Source organism: Haliotis asinina, chromosome 12 (assembly GCF_037392515.1).
Source record: "Haliotis asinina isolate JCU_RB_2024 chromosome 12, JCU_Hal_asi_v2, whole genome shotgun sequence".
Classification (NCBI taxonomy): Eukaryota; Metazoa; Mollusca; class Gastropoda; order Lepetellida; family Haliotidae; genus Haliotis; species Haliotis asinina.
Window position 1 is genome coordinate 52,247,437 of NC_090291.1, and position 17,828 is coordinate 52,265,264.

Consider the following 17,828-nt stretch of genomic DNA (forward strand, 5'->3'; position numbering starts at 1 on the left):
GTTCATTAAGTCCTCTGACCACTGCAAGACAAGCACAGTGGAAACTGTCTAAACTGTCACTCACTGGGACTGAAGAAACAATCCAGTGCAGACATCATGTAGAGCTGATACTGTTACCTGCCACCAGATCGGAACCAGTTTTGTCCATATGGTTTGGTCAATTACTGCACTCTTAGTCCTTACTCACTAATTATAAGTAAAATTACAACCATGCCGAACTAAGATTAAACTGTCTTTGTTGGCAATCATGTAGTGTAACACAGGATATATTGGTGACAATACACATCCGGCTAACTTCTCATCACGCATCGGATTAGACAGTGCTAATTACTTTGAAAACACATATTTGGGCAACTCATTTCATGCCAAGATCAACAATTGACAACAGCTGGATTGCAAAGCTTTAAAAAGATGATGAAAGTACACGTCACGAATGGGACTGAGATGGTATACTGGTGTTGGCTACTTCCCAGATTGGACTGCTGGGGGTTTGGACATACAGAAAGTATGGTACATCATAAGTCATTAAGGGTGTGTTTTACACATGAAGAAACAATAAGTGTAACTAACAAATTCAGTTTATTGTGACCTGAAAACAAATCAAGCAAGCTTGATCTGCAGACTTTTATAAAGTATTTTGGTCAATTTTGTTGCTGCTCGAGTCAACTCTATCAAAAATATAACTAAATTAGAGAAGATCCATTTTTTAACAAACACACATATGACCAAATGGAAGGCAAACCGACTTGTCACCACTGTCAATGTACGTATGATGTCAACAAAGCCATATGACGCTTAGTGTTGTAACACTACAGCTGTGCAATACTCCTATGTAGGTATGATTTTTTTTTCAGTTTTCTTTATCACCCATATCATCTGTTAATTCATATCAAATATCATGGCATATTATATGGGATATCATCTAATATGACATGGAACCACGTGCAAAGTATTGTCAGTTTGTATCCAAATAGATATTTGACTGTTTGGAACGAATGAAATAAATAATTGGTTTAGTGAAAACTGCCAGTAAGAGTATTATTGGCATAAAAAACTGCACAAAAGCATCATGATCAAATGTGGGATTGTGAATATTTATTTGGATATGTCTTTCAAGTAATATGACACAATTTTCAAAACTTAATATAATCATCTTATTTTGTTTTGGTATGGAAGATGGCCAGTTGTTACTTTGTTGAACACTTTGTTTAATTGTGTAAATATACAACAAAGTAAATTCTTGCTGTCACAATATCCTTCAAAATGTCTGGCACTTGGTCATCTGTGAAAGATGAAAGTCCTAACCATCTAGACCCTTGATAAGGCACTTACACACATCAGATACAAGCAACTGGCAAACATTAATCTTGTTTTCAAATATAGGCCTGAGCAGAAATTCTCCCTAAACTCATCATCATAAATGGTTTTAAATCAAATTTTAAATGCAAACAGAAACATTCCCTCACTTCAAACAGTGTCCCACAAAGTGCATAGCAACAATACAAGACGGGTACCATAGCAACTGGGAGCTCTCTGAACAGTACATGTCAGGCTGCCATGGCAACAGTCAATCACTAACAACAGTACATACAAATCTACCATGGCAACAGTCACTCATTAACAACAATACTTACAAGGTTACTATAGCAATAGATAGTTCACAATATCAGTACAGGTGAGTTGGCATGGAAATATTGGTCACCTTGCTCGCTCACTCACTAACCTCACATTGCTAACTCACTAACTCATTTCAGCACTCACTCACTCACTTTACCTCACTCACTTTACCTCATTCACTCCCCTCATCTCACTCACTTCATCTCAATTGTAGCATTTCCAAAAGCATCTAAGTACTATTCACACATTTCCATCTAGTTCACTTCTCCAGAAGAAACTGTCTGTATAGCTCCTCACTGGCACTGGTCTCAAACTTGGGCACAAAGTTTACTTTCAAAATCTCAGAAAATCCTTCCTCTTTGACTGGCTCCTTGTACTTGGACCTGAAATGACATAAAATAGAGTGAGATCATACACTACAATAGAAACATTCAACCGGCAATACGTACACATCAGTGAGTGACTGACAATGGCTGTCTACAACTACTATCATCACTACAATCAAACCTTGTAAAGTACTGTCAGAAACAGACAAAAACTGTTGTTTTTTAGTCATTTACATTAGGAAACATAAAAAATGGCCTTTTTTTCTTGAGGAGACATTAGAGAAGAAATGAGGAATGTTTTTGTTAAGTCCAAAATGGCGTATTTGGAACAGTTCATGGTTTTATGCAAATTAGTGTATGATGATATTGTGTTACAAACAACACTTTTTAAATGCCCATTTTGAACTCAAGACTTCATTACAGTATAATGATACTTGACCTAACTTAAATATTAGAACTATTAAGGATGTAATCAGAAGTGCATGCTGATTAAGAAGCTACTGGAGTTGGGAGATTGTATGAAACTAAGGGAAAACAGCTTCCATAAATATTCCAGAATTAGATTTCATAACAAGTTCAGCTTTCAGGAATTCCCTTTGATGCACACATAAAACCTTTGTTCAAGGTTATGATGAGTTTGACACAACAGAACCAACTGTATGTCTGGTTGCTTTCTATTCAGTGTGACTACAAGATGGCTCTGTGTCAGGCAAAAGGTCATCCAAGTTACATGAAACTGATTTACAGATGTCCTGGTCCTAGATCATGAGTAGACAGGAACTAGTCTTCATTTCATCATATCAGCATGCATGTAATGTCACATGCATAACTGCAAAAATCATTAGTTTTTAAATACAGTCTTCTTTTCCTGAGGCGTTTGTGCATAAAAATTATACAATGGGTTAAAAAACATTCATACTGTTTCATACCGTTTCACAAAGCTCTCTAAGATCTAAGTCTTACATCTCATAATTTTCTCGCAGCTTTCATATCTCCCATGTTACAGTATCGTAATTACAAATGCTATGAGAAAAGTTATGAGGTCCAAGGCTTATGAGAGCTTAGGTGAAACAGGACCCTGTCCAGCCCATGATTACTTACTTGAAAGAATTGAGGACCATTTCATTGATCGCCTGGTGGGTCTTGTCCGTCATCTCGCGGTACTGTAAAGAAGACGTGTATGTCAGTGTATATTGTATATTTGGCCATGCAGATCTCTTCTGCTGTATCAAATCCCATCACATGGGACTAGGCGCCCCAAGGTAGCTTGTGTATAGGCCCTAGCAACATGTCTGCATCATCAGCTTTGTGGTAAACATACCAGACGTTCAAAATCTCTTTATGGAACTGACTCTGATTATATTGCTGATGGGTATACTGTTTAGTGAAAAATACACATGTGAACATATATATGAACAATGACTCTAATATCTTTTTCCATCTGACATTATGGTAAAATTTACATAAAAATCTGCTGTTCATTGTAATCAAACTACAATAATTTATAACATATGACATAGAGATGATTTCACAGTTTTCTCGACATCGGAAACAAAATAGTGTCTATTGACCAAAGCCGCTAAATTGTGTGCTCAAAGTGCCACATATGAAAGTGATCTGAGTGCTGCAAGACAAATAACAATGGTACATAAAATGGTTGAAAAAAACTGTGAGGATATGTTTGCTAGCCACTGTAGTATTTTTCTAAGAGAAATGTTTTTAAAGCATATTTGAGGAAATCAAGGGATGTTGTTAGTCTGAGTTTGAGTGGTAGTTGGTTCCATCATCTGATGGAGCTTCATAACTAAAAGTGAGGAAACCAAGTCCTTTAGTTTGCATATTGGGATGACCAATAGATGTTGATCAGTTGATCGTAAGGCTCTCGATGGGACATGTTTGGTCACCTACTTCTTGAGCAGTTTCATGATAGCACTGATAGACAGACTCAGGATTTTGTATACTGCTCTGGCTCTTATGGGCAACCAGTGTAAGGCTCACAAAACTCGGGAGACATGTCCTCTCTTTGGACACTTTTATTGACAATGCTGCTGAGTTTGGGATGTATGTCAGGTTTGGGGTAGTCAGAGGTGAGAACCCTTTTCACTCACAGATATAGTTTCTTGATTCCAGTATCTGATATTTCAATGTCCCACCCATGCTGAAAGTACACAACCTACCCGTTCATTGTGTCGAATATGCTGGATGTTGTTTGTGAACACAAAACACCGACATGGTACAGAACTTTTCTTGGCACAATCCAGGTACCTGAAGTGTAAATGGAAAAATAAGATTTTATGCTTTATGCCTCTAAGAACTGTAATCCAGTTATATCATGGCTTGTCAGGTTATGACTTGTGTAACACTGTACTGCTAAACGAGCCATATTCAACAGCTATACGAGCTATATGAAAGTCTGTGTTAACTATTCTGAGTAAGATGACACTGTGTCGGATTGTCTTACAACAGGAAAAGGGTTACCATGGCTGCTTGAGACATGTTCTAATACAGAATCTCAAGATTATCAGCCAGTATTCAATAGACATCTGATGTAACATAAAAGTTTAACTTACACTGTTATCACACAACTAATCATTGTAACCATGGTAACAATACACAGGAACAATAAAAATGAAAAGAGTATAATATATTGCAGTTTTTTTACCGTGCCCGAGACTCCACATCCAAATTGGTGTTGTCGATGACAACACTCTTTCCCTCAGCCAGAGCTTTGGTGCAGTGTGCAACACACTTCTGCCAGCTCCCAAGAGTATCCTGAAGAAAAACGAATCAGTTTTGTGATATATCACCATATATAAGACGAATACCTCAAACTAGAGGCTTTGCCTTATGCATGTGGTGGAGGATTTCACATTGTCAATTGAAGTTGTCCAAAAACAAAACTACATATTTGGTTCCCCCAAAACCATTCCAGAACTATTTGGCACACATGCTTCCATTGTATATGGATTTTCTGGTGTGAGTGAGTGAGTGAGTGAGTGAGTGAGTGAGTGAGTGAGTGAGAATGAGCAAGTGAAAGACTTTGGGATATGGCTGGTTGGATTATGTTGGAATGCTATTTAACATATGCTGCCACCATTACAAGTCCTCCACTATGGCCCCTCTAATAGGTTTTGAGTATAATCTGTCTGTATAACACATCTATAATCATGATAAATCTCTTGGTGTGACACAGTACCATGCGCTGCATGTCACATCATCAGATGTACCCCAGTGTCACATGGTACAAACATACCTACCCTGTTGACGTGTACATAGCCTTTTGGGATAAGGTATGTTTTGACGAAGAAAGATTTCCCTGCTGAAATAAGAAACCAAAAAAGGTTAAATAATTGATAACATAATAATTCAATAATTGTAAACAAACTCAACCTTCAACTGCTACAACATGTGTTCATCTTAAGTAACTTACATCATAAAAAAGGTCTCAGTGATATCTGTTAGGTCCAGCCCTGTGGGGGGGAAAGCCTTTTCTAGTAAACACCTACGCCAAGTTACATTAGTACTGACACGATCAGTTTAGTTTTACACCACACTCAGAAATATTCCAGCTATCTGTAATAATGACAGACAAACCCAACAGCAAGAGCGCTGATTTAATTTAGGATCTGATGCCATGTGTCAACTAAGTCAGTAAGTCTGACCACCTGATCCCATTACAACAAGCATGGGTTATTGAAGATCAATACTAACACAAACCTTCAGGGGACACAGACAATATATTATGAAATAGGTTCTCTTTAAATAAAAAAAATATGAATGTTATTTCAAATACATGACATAGGACTATTTTGTTTTATTACGGGTCATAATTAAAAAGAATACTTACAAGCTGGCAAACCAGTTAACACAGCAACCTGGAAAAAACAAGTTCAAAATGAAGCAGCATTAAAGGCTGTAAAACATACATTACAGACATTTGCTGGTCATCATCCTACTTCTCAGGCCACTGACCACTACGTAAACTGACAAGTGTTAATTACAAACAAACCCAGCAGAGAGTTTTCACTTAGGCCAGGAATAACTACAGTACAGTATATTGTCTACAGACTGTCATCATCTTACAACTTATGAAGTCATCAGCTATATCATAAAGTATGCTATATATGAGGCTGAACTCAGTAACAACATATATCACCATTTTACTGGATTAAAACTACTGCATCCTATAGACATGGGGGCGGTGAGGTACCTTAGTGGTAAAGGCAATCGCTTGTCACCGAGAAGACCCAGGTTCGATTCCCCACATGAGCACGACGTTACGTGTGAAGCCCACTTCTGGTGTCCTCCACCATGATATTGCTGGAATATTGCTAATAGTGGCATAAAACTGAACTCATTCACTCACTATAGACCTGTGTTTGAAACAGAGGTATTTAGGCACATCTGGGAACCTAGAATATAATACTGCATCACTGTTCCATTGCACAAATAAATGTGTCTTTTAAACAGAACACTAGCTAATGGAAGCTGACATCCACTGTGAGTAGTGTGATTATTTACAGGCTGCTGTGACATAGCAAGAACAATGCTGAGTGATGCATAAACCAGCAAACCAACAACATCACTTTGGGACATACAGTTTAATGCCTATACACCCAAATAATCACAACTGAGCATTTCCAAGAGTTGCAGACATTTAAAACAGACAAATCTTTGAGGCACACAGAAAACCCACCTCTTGAGTGGATGAACACAGAGAGCTACCAGCAGGGGAGACAACTTCACTTGCGGAACTCAGTTTCCTCTGAAAGTGTGAGAGTATACGTAACAGCCCTGTAAAATGTCACACCTGCACTGTACTTACATATAAACTGACATGAAATAAAAACCTTTTCGTAAAAAAGCACCTGTGAAAATGTATCCTAAGAGGAAGTCATAAATGGTTTTCTCTTTATAACCATGAATTAGAAATAGAATGCTGTCATGCAGGATCGGCCTAAGGGAAATACTACTTTCCTACCAGGTTCTAACAGGAGTAAGTAGGTCTAACATTACTTCAAATGGAACTGCATTTATAATTACATCATGATGCAGATCTTTGACCTTGAACACAATGGTGAAACCCATGTGTATAGATATAGTGCTGATAATACCAAAAGTATCATCAGAGCAAAACAAATGTTCAAGTCCATCAGTAAAAGGGCTGAATGGTTACAGTGAAGTGTGGCACCATAGAAGAGTTGTCTATCTGTGCCCAAACTCCAGATCTGTCAACAAAACACAAATAACATGCAGCTGCACTGACAACTACTCACAGGATCAAAATCAGGAAGCTTGAATGGAGCTGCCTTGTGTTCCCTGAAATATTCCTCCGGCGTGTAGAACTTTAGGCCAATATTGAGAGCAAACTGAAATGCAGGCAGACGATTTCAGCCACAGATATTCAGCCCCCATATTGAATTTCTTTCCTCTGTTTTGCTTTTTCAAATTCTTATCAAGATTTCTGTCTGAATTACAATTCAGCAAAAATGAGTAGCATTTTAACTTTGAGAAGGTGTATATATTTCAGTATGGTTTCTGAGGGAAAACAAACAAACACAAAAATGGCTGGAAATATTTACAAAATACATTTTGTTAAATTCTGAGGTTTCAACAAGGTGACATGCTGACATTTTCAAATTTTCCATTCAGTATAGACAGTTTGCAGTGAAAACGTATGGCTAAATTTCACTTGAAACAAAAAAAAAAAAGAAAAAAAAAGAGAAAAAAGTAAATCAAACAAAGTGAAATGAAGAGTGCGAATCCCCATACCATGCCACATGAACATTTGAATTTCTAAATGTTATTAAACTTAGGATAAAAGTTGTTTAACAAACAATCATAGATTCAAAATGCTACTATTGGTTTGCACAAGAGGGTAGGCACAGTAGTTGGATCAGTGAAACAAATGCATGTGCGCTATGTGACTGGCATTAACTTAGAGCGAACCCACCAGTTCTAGATTTAATATGCACACCCCATTGAAATGCAAACTAGTAACAGTGATTTGAAACATGATAGTTTGTTAAACAACTTTAATCCTAAGTTGAATAAAATTCTGAGCTTTAAATGTTCATTTGGCAAGGTAAAATTATGAGGATTCATTGTCATAATTTCACTTTATTCGACTTATGTTTTTGTGTAAAGTGAAATTCATGGGTACGTTTTCACTGCAAACAGACAATAGTATTGTCTGAGTGTTTTCACTCAGCCCCAAACTAACATCAAAATCTGGTAAAAACCAACTGCAACAAAATAAAATACTTTCAATGCCCATAATTTTAAGGGGACAGGTTTTCTGATGATAGTTAAGCTACTATTAACAGAGAGGATCTGTAAACAAGAAGTGTGCTGCCTCGAAAATAAGCTATAGTTTGACACGAAGATTCCTACCAGTCTGTCACTACAAGAAAAGTCTTTCTTCCTGCCTTGGGTCCACTTGTCAGGTCGACCTGCTGCATCTGTCACAGAAGATGAGGAACTACAGCCAAACATCAATTTGTCAAGAAGGAGTTATGTAAATACAGTTATGGGAAACCGTCCTATGTTGTGAAACAATGTTTCACCTGTGGAGTCAGTGAAGAACAGTGTCCTATGTTGTACAACAATATTTCAAATACAATCAGTGGAGAACAGTGTCCTGTGTTGTGTAACAATGTTTCACCTGTGAGTCAGTGAAGAACAGTGTCCTATGTTGTACAACAATATTTCAACTACAATCAGTGGAGAACAGTGTCCTGTGTTGTGTAACAATGTTTCACCTGTGAGTCAGTGAAGAACAGTGTCCTATGTTGTACAACAATATTTCAACTACAATCAGTGGAGAACAGTGTCCTGTGTTGTGTAACAATGTTTCAACTATAGAGTCAGGGAGGGAAGTGGACTTTTCTAGCAACTTAATCTTGCATATGGAGAGCATGTTATTGAACTACAGCCAAACATCAATGTGTCAAGAAGGAGTTATGTAAATACAGTTATGGGAAACTGTCCTATGTTGTGCAACAATGTTTCAACTATAGAGTCAGAGAGGGAAGTGGACTTTTCTAGCAACTTAATTTTGCATAAGGAGAGCATGTTATTGAATATGATGATCTTACCCAGAATACTTTTGAAAAGTTGTTAAAGTGTCATGGTGACCTTGTAAATAAGGTCAAGCTCACCTAAATCAACTGGTGTCTATATAATCCCCCAATGTAGGCTGTCACCAAATTTGATGACATTAGATACAGCAGTTCATGACATACCATATTAACAAGAATCATTGCTGAGTGCATAGCTTGTGGCAGGGTACATTTAATAATTGGTCATTTGATGTTTCAAACCTCGTTCTTTCACAGACTGATAACTGTTAGCCTTAACTTGGAATTCAGCGAGCAAAAATACTTGAAGATATCTACAGAATAGAACCTACCTCCGCAGTAGAAGCTTTCAGCCATGTTCACACGGATGCCATCATTCTGCTGATAGAAATTGAACAGATATCATTTGATAGAGAAAAAGTGAATGTTATCACCTGAAAAGGTACTGTTGATGCATTTGATCTAGTAGTGAAGCATATCAGAATCAATAACAATCACACATTATAAACATAAACATGTGATAAAATACTCAAAACAAGTAAACGTAAGTGAGTCAGTTCAAATTTAGGTCACTTCTAGCAATATTCCTACAATATCAGGGTGGGGACACCAAAAGTGGGCTTCACACATTGTACCCATTTGGGGAATTGAACCTTGGCATGACGAGCAAACACTTTAACCCCTCGGCTACCCACCATCCAAGAGACCAGATGGTAGACTGACTGCACTTGCATGAAAGAATCAGGGGATCTTGAATTTCTCTGAAGTATAATTATCACAAAGAATCATGAAAAATCCCAAATATCAGACTGATACCTTTTTGATCATGTACTTCCACATCCCTATTGATGGCTTCCGGTATATCCCACTTCCAGATGCAATAAATATCTGTGGAAAGATTCGGAAGTGATTCATGGTAAACGTTGTCATGAAATTGATCATCACATGGTACACCAGGAGTTTGAAACATTCATGTCCTCTCTCAGGTCATTGTCATCCCATAACAGTCATTTATTCAGCCAGATGAAATCTGGCATGTCTTTAAACGATTCTAACAGTTTCAGTGTACTTGAATGTCAGTTCTGTAACTATAGTAACAAAGGACCCCCTTGTAACTATAAGAGACTTCTGTGTACAACTGAAGCAAGTCTTATGAGTGAGTGAGTTAATATACTTTTACCACGTTTACCTTGCTCTCAGCAGTATCAGAGGGGTACACCAGAATGGGGCATCATAAGATAAATGACAACAAATCCATATGGAGAATCAGACCAAGATCTTCAGCATGTTTAGAATGACAAACAAATTTGTTAATCGTGATGCATCTAAGAAAGCCTTGAATATTACAAAGCAAAGAAAAACTGCTGTATCAACTTAACATCTTAGTTACCTGTACAGGTACGCCCAGTTTTTCCACAATGTAGGTAAACTTTTGTTTTAGTTCCTCAATCTTTACCTTGCCTCGCTGGATCCCCATCTGGAAATATACATGCAGGTGAGAGGGGGGACACAGCAAAACAAGGACATTCTGACCTTCCCCATTACAAAGCTCAAACCTGCATTCCTCTCACGTTTCACAGGTACGTGTAAAAACACCATACCAAGAAAAAAAACAACAGAGTGACTTGTTAAGACAAACAGAATTATAACTTGCTTGAGTGGCATTTTTAGAAGTTGGAAGTCAGACAGAGCAACTGGAAGACAACATCTTTATTTCTACAGCATGATGTTTTGAAACAGGTGCTTGTATTGTTTCCAAGCATACTTGAAACATTGTGCTCTAGAGTTAAAGAAGTTGTCATCCATGTATACTTGTTTTATCAAACAGAATAATACACTATTCAAAGACGTTCAACATAAACCCACTCTGATTGAAGTAAGTGTTCCTTAACATCTCTTGAGTAGTGTACACAATGATATCCATAATATACATGTCAGTCAGTAGCGAAAAACTGAAGTCAATTGCAGACATCTGATTGGCTGAAACACCTGAGCATGCTTCATTTTGATTGGTCTGGCAAAACATGCTAACATGACCAAATGGAAAAGTGTCTTCACCTTTTCATACATACAGGGGATGCATTTCAATGAAAGATCAGGGTAATATAAGTGAGTTTTACTCTGCTCTCAGGAACATTCCAGCTATAACGTGGCAGTCTGTAAATAATCGAGCCTGGACCAATCAATCCAGTGATCAACAGCATGAACATCAACCTGCGCATATGGATGCAATGACGTGTGTCAACAAGCTTGACCACCCAATCCCATTTACTACTAGCATGGGTTACTGGAGGCCATTATTCTACCCCTGACCTTCAAAGGTCTGATAACATAAAATTGAAAACACATAAACAGACTTCTGAATCAACTTTCATGAAACTGACTAAATTTTGTTCTGTAATTTGTTAACAGCATTTCCTTGTCTGAGCTTTTCACCAGTGGGACTATGATTTCTTGTCTGCAGCAGTGAGGTTTTCATCCAATTCAAGGTGACATACCATGATTCAACTGAAGTAATTGTTAAAAGGTGACTTAACTCTTTGTCCACCTTGTCCCAGAACACTGCCACCAGTGAGAACTTCCAACATCATGGGCGGTGAGTGCAAACTTACCTGATTTGTGAAGAAGACTATCTTGAAACCAGCTGCATGCAGTTTCTTTAACTTCCCAAATATTTCTGGTAGCATAATTCTAAAATATGACAAAAACAGATTGAAACCTTGACAATGTGTATATAATCATGTACCATTACTTGAAATAATGTGAATTTCTTAATAAAACAGATATTTTATACTTATCCTGATTGATGCTTCATTGCTTGTCTCCCTCTTCCATTCAAAAGTTAGTGGAACATTTGAAATCCCTTGAAGTTCCCTTTGTTCAAAAGAGGATGCATATTCACACTCACCAATGGGTAGCCTCCCTTTCCTCTGTGTTTTGGTGCCAAATTGGTCACATGACTGGCCATATTTGCCACTGTCTCCGAAAAATCGCAGTCCAAACACAGGAATTTGCAGGGTAATCCAAGAGCCATGAAGGGGAGGTTGGAAGGGTTGACCTCTCATACAACTAATTTCTTGCTAGTTATATATGTGTATCATAACTTCGTGCTAGATGTGTTCATCTGCTAACCCATGTACCACAAATTATCTAGATACATACCCTGTTTATGACCACTAGTCTGGATGGATGCTCAACCAATGAACTTTTTCAGTGAAGGTGAGCGTGAAGTGTGAGCTATTGTAGTGCCTTTGAGGAACCATTAACTACGGCTCTAGTCCTGCTGCTTTATGTGTTCATAAAATAACAGTTCTCATCTAGACTGAAACTGTTGTTCATGAGATTTCTGAAGATGTCCCTGTAGAATATGGAATAAATAGACACTTAAATTTCCGCCTCCTTGTTTGTGTTTGTTGTACACAAATCTTGAGACCTCTAACTGGACACAAACTAAATCCTGCACATCATGTGGTCCAAGCACTGTAGATAATTCTGGGATGTGAAATTGTCTATCTGGTTGTCCTCACAACTGTGTTTTAGCAATGAAATCCCAACAAAGTCCCAAGTTTACCATATCACAAATTGTGGAGTCGAACTGAGTTCAAGCGAAATCTGACTTTCTGGCATCTGGGCTGCTGTGGCTAGGCCAGGCGAAAAAAAAAAGGTCTTCTGTGTCAAAGATGTTCGATCCAATGGTTCATATTCCTTCTTACTAGTGAGGTGATGTAAAACAACATTGAAATCCCAAGCCTAGGCTTTGAATTTACTTTGTTGATCCTCCAAACAATCTTTCATCAAAATGTACACAAAGTATGAACCATGATTACAAGTTCAAAACGCACATAAAATACGTAAATTATACAAACCATTTTTACATCATACAATAAATATACCGACTGATGACCACACACTGCAAAATTTAGATAATAATCCGAAAGAACAAGAGAAAACGTGTCGTACAGGGACCCCAAGTCACTCACACAACCTTTCTGTCGGGCGAAGGTGAGAGTGTCAAATACTGCCAGTCACGTGGCCACTATTGGCGCCAAAACACAGAGGAAAGGGAGGATACCCATAGGTGAGTGTGCTATACATCCTCTTTTGAAGAAATGGAACTTCAAGGGATTTCAAGTGTTCCACTAACTTTCGAATAGTGAGTGAGTGAGTGAGTGAGTGAGTGAGTTTAGTTTTACACCGCACTCAGCAATATTCCAGCTATATGGCAGCAGTCTGTAAATAATCGAGTCTGGAATAGACAATCAAATGATCAACAACATGAGCATTGACCTGCGCATTTGGGAACCGATGATATGCGTCAACCAAGTCAGCAAGCCTGACGACCCGATTCCTTTAGTCGCCTCTTACCACAAGCATAGTCACCTTTTATGGAAAGCATGGGTTGCTGAAGGCCTATTCTACCTCAGGACCTTCACGGGTCCTTTTGAATAGAAAAGGGAGACAAGCAATTAAGCATGAGTCAGAGAGAAATTCCACAAAATCTAAGTTCAAATGTCTATAAATACCAAACAAAATATGAGATGCACACCTTCAGAGTCTCTATAAAAGACATATGTAAGCTAAATGAGTTTTGTGCAGTGTTTTTTTCGAGGAGAAGTTAATGAAGTACCCCCCCTGTTGTATGGGATGAACAGGATGAATAGAACCAAATTCAACTAAGTTAAACCATCTGTAGAAGTCACAAAATTAAGAAATTAGATGAACAAGGTTTGAGATGCACATGTTTAGAGTCCCAATGAAACACATGATAAAGCTACATCAGTTCTGTTGGGCAGCTTTTGTGGAGAAGTGGACAGACTTCATCCCCTAAAACACTATATTCAGAGACAAATTCAACAAAATGTATGTAAGTTCAAACGGCATTAAAATTGAAAAAATAAATAAAATACAAAATTAAAATATGAGATGCATATCTTTATGCATCCCTTTAAAGCACATGTGTAATCTAAATGAATTCCAGTGAGAAGTGGATAGCATACACCCCCTGGTGGATGGAACAAACAGGCTGTATAGAACAAAATTCAAATATGTGCCACAGATCTGACATCAGATTAGTATCTTGTCAGTTTCTTCTAGTCATATTTCTGGGATGAAATATATGTGTCTGGAGAAGTTTGCCACTTACTTCCAGTCTCCATTGTGTGTGGGAAAGACCTTGCCCGACTGGGTGGTGATGATAGTGCCGTCAATGTCGAAGCTGGCGATCTGAATCAGAGTAATGGGATTTGGTTGACACAGATCAGACATGACCCTAACAGAGTTGGCTTGCTTCAGCTAAGGCATGCATAATCATGTGTGCTGGTATGGTAATGTGTTTACTTAATGGGAAACTCAAATTGAATGAATCACATTGTAGCAGAACATGACATCATGAATGGAATTTTGCCACACGTCACAAACTGACAGTTTAAAGCATTTTTAGCTGAAGACAAAGTTAAAAAATCCAAATGTGAAACAGACTGAACATTAGTTCTTCAAGATGCATTTTAGAAGTGGTTAAAGATGAAGGAAAATCAAGTTCTATGGACTTCAACTTCTTTAATGCAATGAGTGCAAACTGCAATAAAGAAGTTGACTATTATGGAACTTGGTTTACCTTCATATTGAACATCATCACGCTAGACTGTATAGAGACATGTACATTCTTTTCTTGGGTTATCGCAGGATTCTGAAGAGTAACATGGTAGTCCTAATAACATTGCAAGGCAATATCATGGTAATAAATAAATGACAAAATGACCACATGATCAACTGCAGGCACTGTGTATTCATGATTAACCGCAGTTCCAGAAGAAATCATTCATTGTACTTTCACCTAAACCATAGAACTATGTCACCAGTGATTGAGTGAGTTTTGTTTTACACCACTTTGGCTTAATATTTCAGCAATATTCATGGCAGGAGACACCAGAAATGGGCTTCATACATTGTATCCGCATATTGAATCGAACTTAGGTCTTTGGTGGGATGAGCAAATGCTTTAGTCACATTGCTACTCCACATTCAAATTTTTCAACCAGATGTTTGACACAGCACTTGGCAAGATTCCAGTTAAACAACGGCCTGTAAACATTTGAGTCTAGACCAGATGATCAAGTGACTGATATCATGTCCAACGAACCCACTTTGGGATACAATGATCATAATGAAATAAGCTCTATCTAGTAACAAAACCTGACCCCTTATCCATTAGGTCAACCCTTCATAAATTTGGTTGCTGGGCACCCATTGTGACCTCATGGTGACAACAGAGGTGATAATATGGATTACATACATTCCCATGACATTCACTATCAATGGTAGTTTCACATTAGTACTTCCATAACCAATACCTTGTCACTGGACTTGACACCTTTGCCTATGTAGATATACAGTTTATCATATAACCTGAACCTTGTCACATTTGCCTGTGTATACATACAGCTTATGATATAAGCTGTACCTTGTCACCAGACTTGACACCTTTGCTTATGCAGATATACAGTTTATCATATAAGCTGTACCTTGTCACCAGACTTGACACCTTTGCCTATGCAGATATACACTTTATCATATAAGGTGTACCTTGTCACTAGACTCGACACCTTTGCCTATGCAGATATACAGTTTATCATATAACCTGCATCTTGTCACATTTGCCTGTGTATACATACAGCTTATGATATAAGCTGTACCTTGTCACCAGACTTGACACCTTTGCTTATGCAGATATACAGTTTATCATATAAGCTGTACCTTGTCACTAGACTTGACACCTTTGCCTATGCAGATATACAGTTTATCATATAAGCTGTACCTTGTCACTAGACTTGACACCTTTGCTTATGCAGAAATACAGTTTATCATATAAGCTGTACCTTGTCACTAGACTTGACACCTTTGCCTATGCAGATATACACTTTAACATATAAGGTGTACCTTGTCACTAGACTTGACACCTTTGCTTGTGTAGATATACAGTTTATCATGCTGTGTCCAAGTTGATTCTGATGTAGGCTGAATGTCCTTTGAACTTGTGTTGGAAACTTTAGGTGAAACATTCTGTTTGGGTTTTGAATCATTTTCTGACTCATCCAGTTTTGACTGTTTTAGCATTTTGAGTTTTTCAGCTACAGTCTTCATGTGTTCTTCCTCACTATCATGTGATTCAGATTTCTTTAGCAAACTGACGTTGTCTTCTTCATCTTTAGATGTTTTGCGTTTCTTAGCTTCATGTTCTCTTTCACTTGTACTTGTCCTCTTTCTACTGCCATTCTTCACCAAGTCGGAATCACAGGTTTTCTTTTTATCTTTCACTGATGTTTTGTCTGCTGATTTAAACTTGACAATATGGGGGTAACTACCAGATAGAACATAAACAATGTCTCCTGGTTTAACTTTGACAGTCTTCCCCTTCTCTAGTTCAGTATTGTCTACAGCAGAGGGGTTGCTTCCAACCTGCTTCACTTGAACTTCCTTCTTCTTGTAGTCTGCCTTAAGTTCCACTGATGGACAGAATAAAGGAAAGCATGATGACACGGTAAGACACAGTGACAAACATAACATAACAACACTGATATCCGCTGGTGACAGAGAACTGATACCATCAGTACTTTGTCCACTCGTCCATAGTTACATGCTAGTAAAATATACATATATTCCTGAAGAAATTTAACAGTCATTGTCCTAAAGACTGACTGAATATACATTTAAAACATATCTTACCCCATGACACAGTATATTATGTATTTGTAAGCAACATTAAGACATAGATAAGACTTCCAACCATATCGCTGCTAAATCGTATCAATGAGGACAATTTTCTTTCTATGGCATTTTATGAAGTAGAATGTCTCTTTCAGTATGTTCTGGTACAATAAAAGGAAAATGTTAAATCTCATCCTTTTAGATGATCAATATATATGCAGGCCACACAACTTGACTGTAATGAAATTTGAGGCGAATATGGGCGGAAGTCTTTATATATAATATTTAATATAAATTAAATTAAAAACAAAATTAAACACTGTCGTGTTTGCTGTCAGTGTCATCATGTATTGTCTCGCAGATCAATAACCACAACATTCTCACACTGGGTTCTCGAACATCGTGCGTCTGTAATTTGTGTTAGTGGACTTCTCCCAATAACCACCGCTTCCCCGTTCGGAAGACTGATGGCCTCGTGGGTCTTATTCACGCAGATAAGTTCACAAGTAGTCATTCTGGTTCTCAAACGACAGACACTTGCAAACTTCGCCCCAAACCCGGCGCGTGAAGTTCTCAGACATGTACACAAAGGGCGAATAACTCTGAGCGATGAACGTTTCTGACTGATATCCTCGTATGCCTTTCGTGTCCTCAAAGTGTTTGTGGTTATATTCCCACCCGTAGACGGTATCCAGTTCTTAACCACACGTGCCCACCTTGTTCAGCAGTGAGTCGTGTCAAGTGATTTAATTGGTCTATTTGGGGAATTCCCCTTATGACGTCATAGAGATGGCGGGACTTTCGTGATGACAGTGCTGTGTCTGACGACGTTTCTTATCTTGACAGCACCAGTGTTGTTTGTATTGTGGAATTTGTTTTGACCATTAGTGTCATAGTACTTGTGGAAGATGTCGAACGTAATCGAACTGAAGAAAACTCTAAAAAAGTGGGAAGTGACATTCTACAAAACAAATAGAAGGAAACCGTCCAAGGTAGTAATCATTGATATTATGAAGATATTAATTGTCAAACCTCTCACCCAGCTGATAATTTAGTGGTTGATGTCGAGGTCGATCATGGGATTAATTATCAATGTGTCACT

General features: G+C 38.0%; 2 protein-coding genes across 2 annotated transcripts in view; one reads left to right on the top strand and one right to left on the bottom strand.

Moving 5' to 3' along the window:
• Positions 1 to 219: 219 nt before the first annotated feature.
• On the bottom strand, positions 220 to 17,331 carry LOC137257837 (bifunctional polynucleotide phosphatase/kinase-like). Its single transcript, XM_067795314.1, has 16 exons — positions 17,111 to 17,331; positions 15,959 to 16,524; positions 14,166 to 14,245; positions 11,635 to 11,713; positions 10,413 to 10,499; positions 9,839 to 9,910; positions 9,355 to 9,403; positions 8,337 to 8,404; positions 7,220 to 7,312; positions 6,640 to 6,708; positions 5,791 to 5,818; positions 5,201 to 5,262; positions 4,606 to 4,715; positions 4,121 to 4,208; positions 3,045 to 3,106; positions 220 to 2,000 (listed from the first exon to the last, which is right to left on the bottom strand). Exons 1-16 carry the CDS (start codon positions 17,238 to 17,240, stop codon positions 1,877 to 1,879), a joined length of 1,767 nt encoding a protein of 588 aa, XP_067651415.1. The 5' UTR covers positions 17,241 to 17,331; the 3' UTR covers positions 220 to 1,876.
• Positions 17,332 to 17,504: 173 nt separating this feature from the next.
• The window catches only part of LOC137257562 (ATP-dependent DNA helicase Q4-like), a 230,186-nt gene continuing 229,862 nt past the window's right edge, over positions 17,505 to 17,828 (top strand). Inside the window, exon 1 of the mRNA XM_067794888.1 lies at positions 17,505 to 17,718. Coding sequence (XP_067650989.1) covers positions 17,635 to 17,718 — 84 coding nt within the window. The 5' untranslated portion in view covers positions 17,505 to 17,634. The remainder of the gene's footprint in view (positions 17,719 to 17,828) is intronic.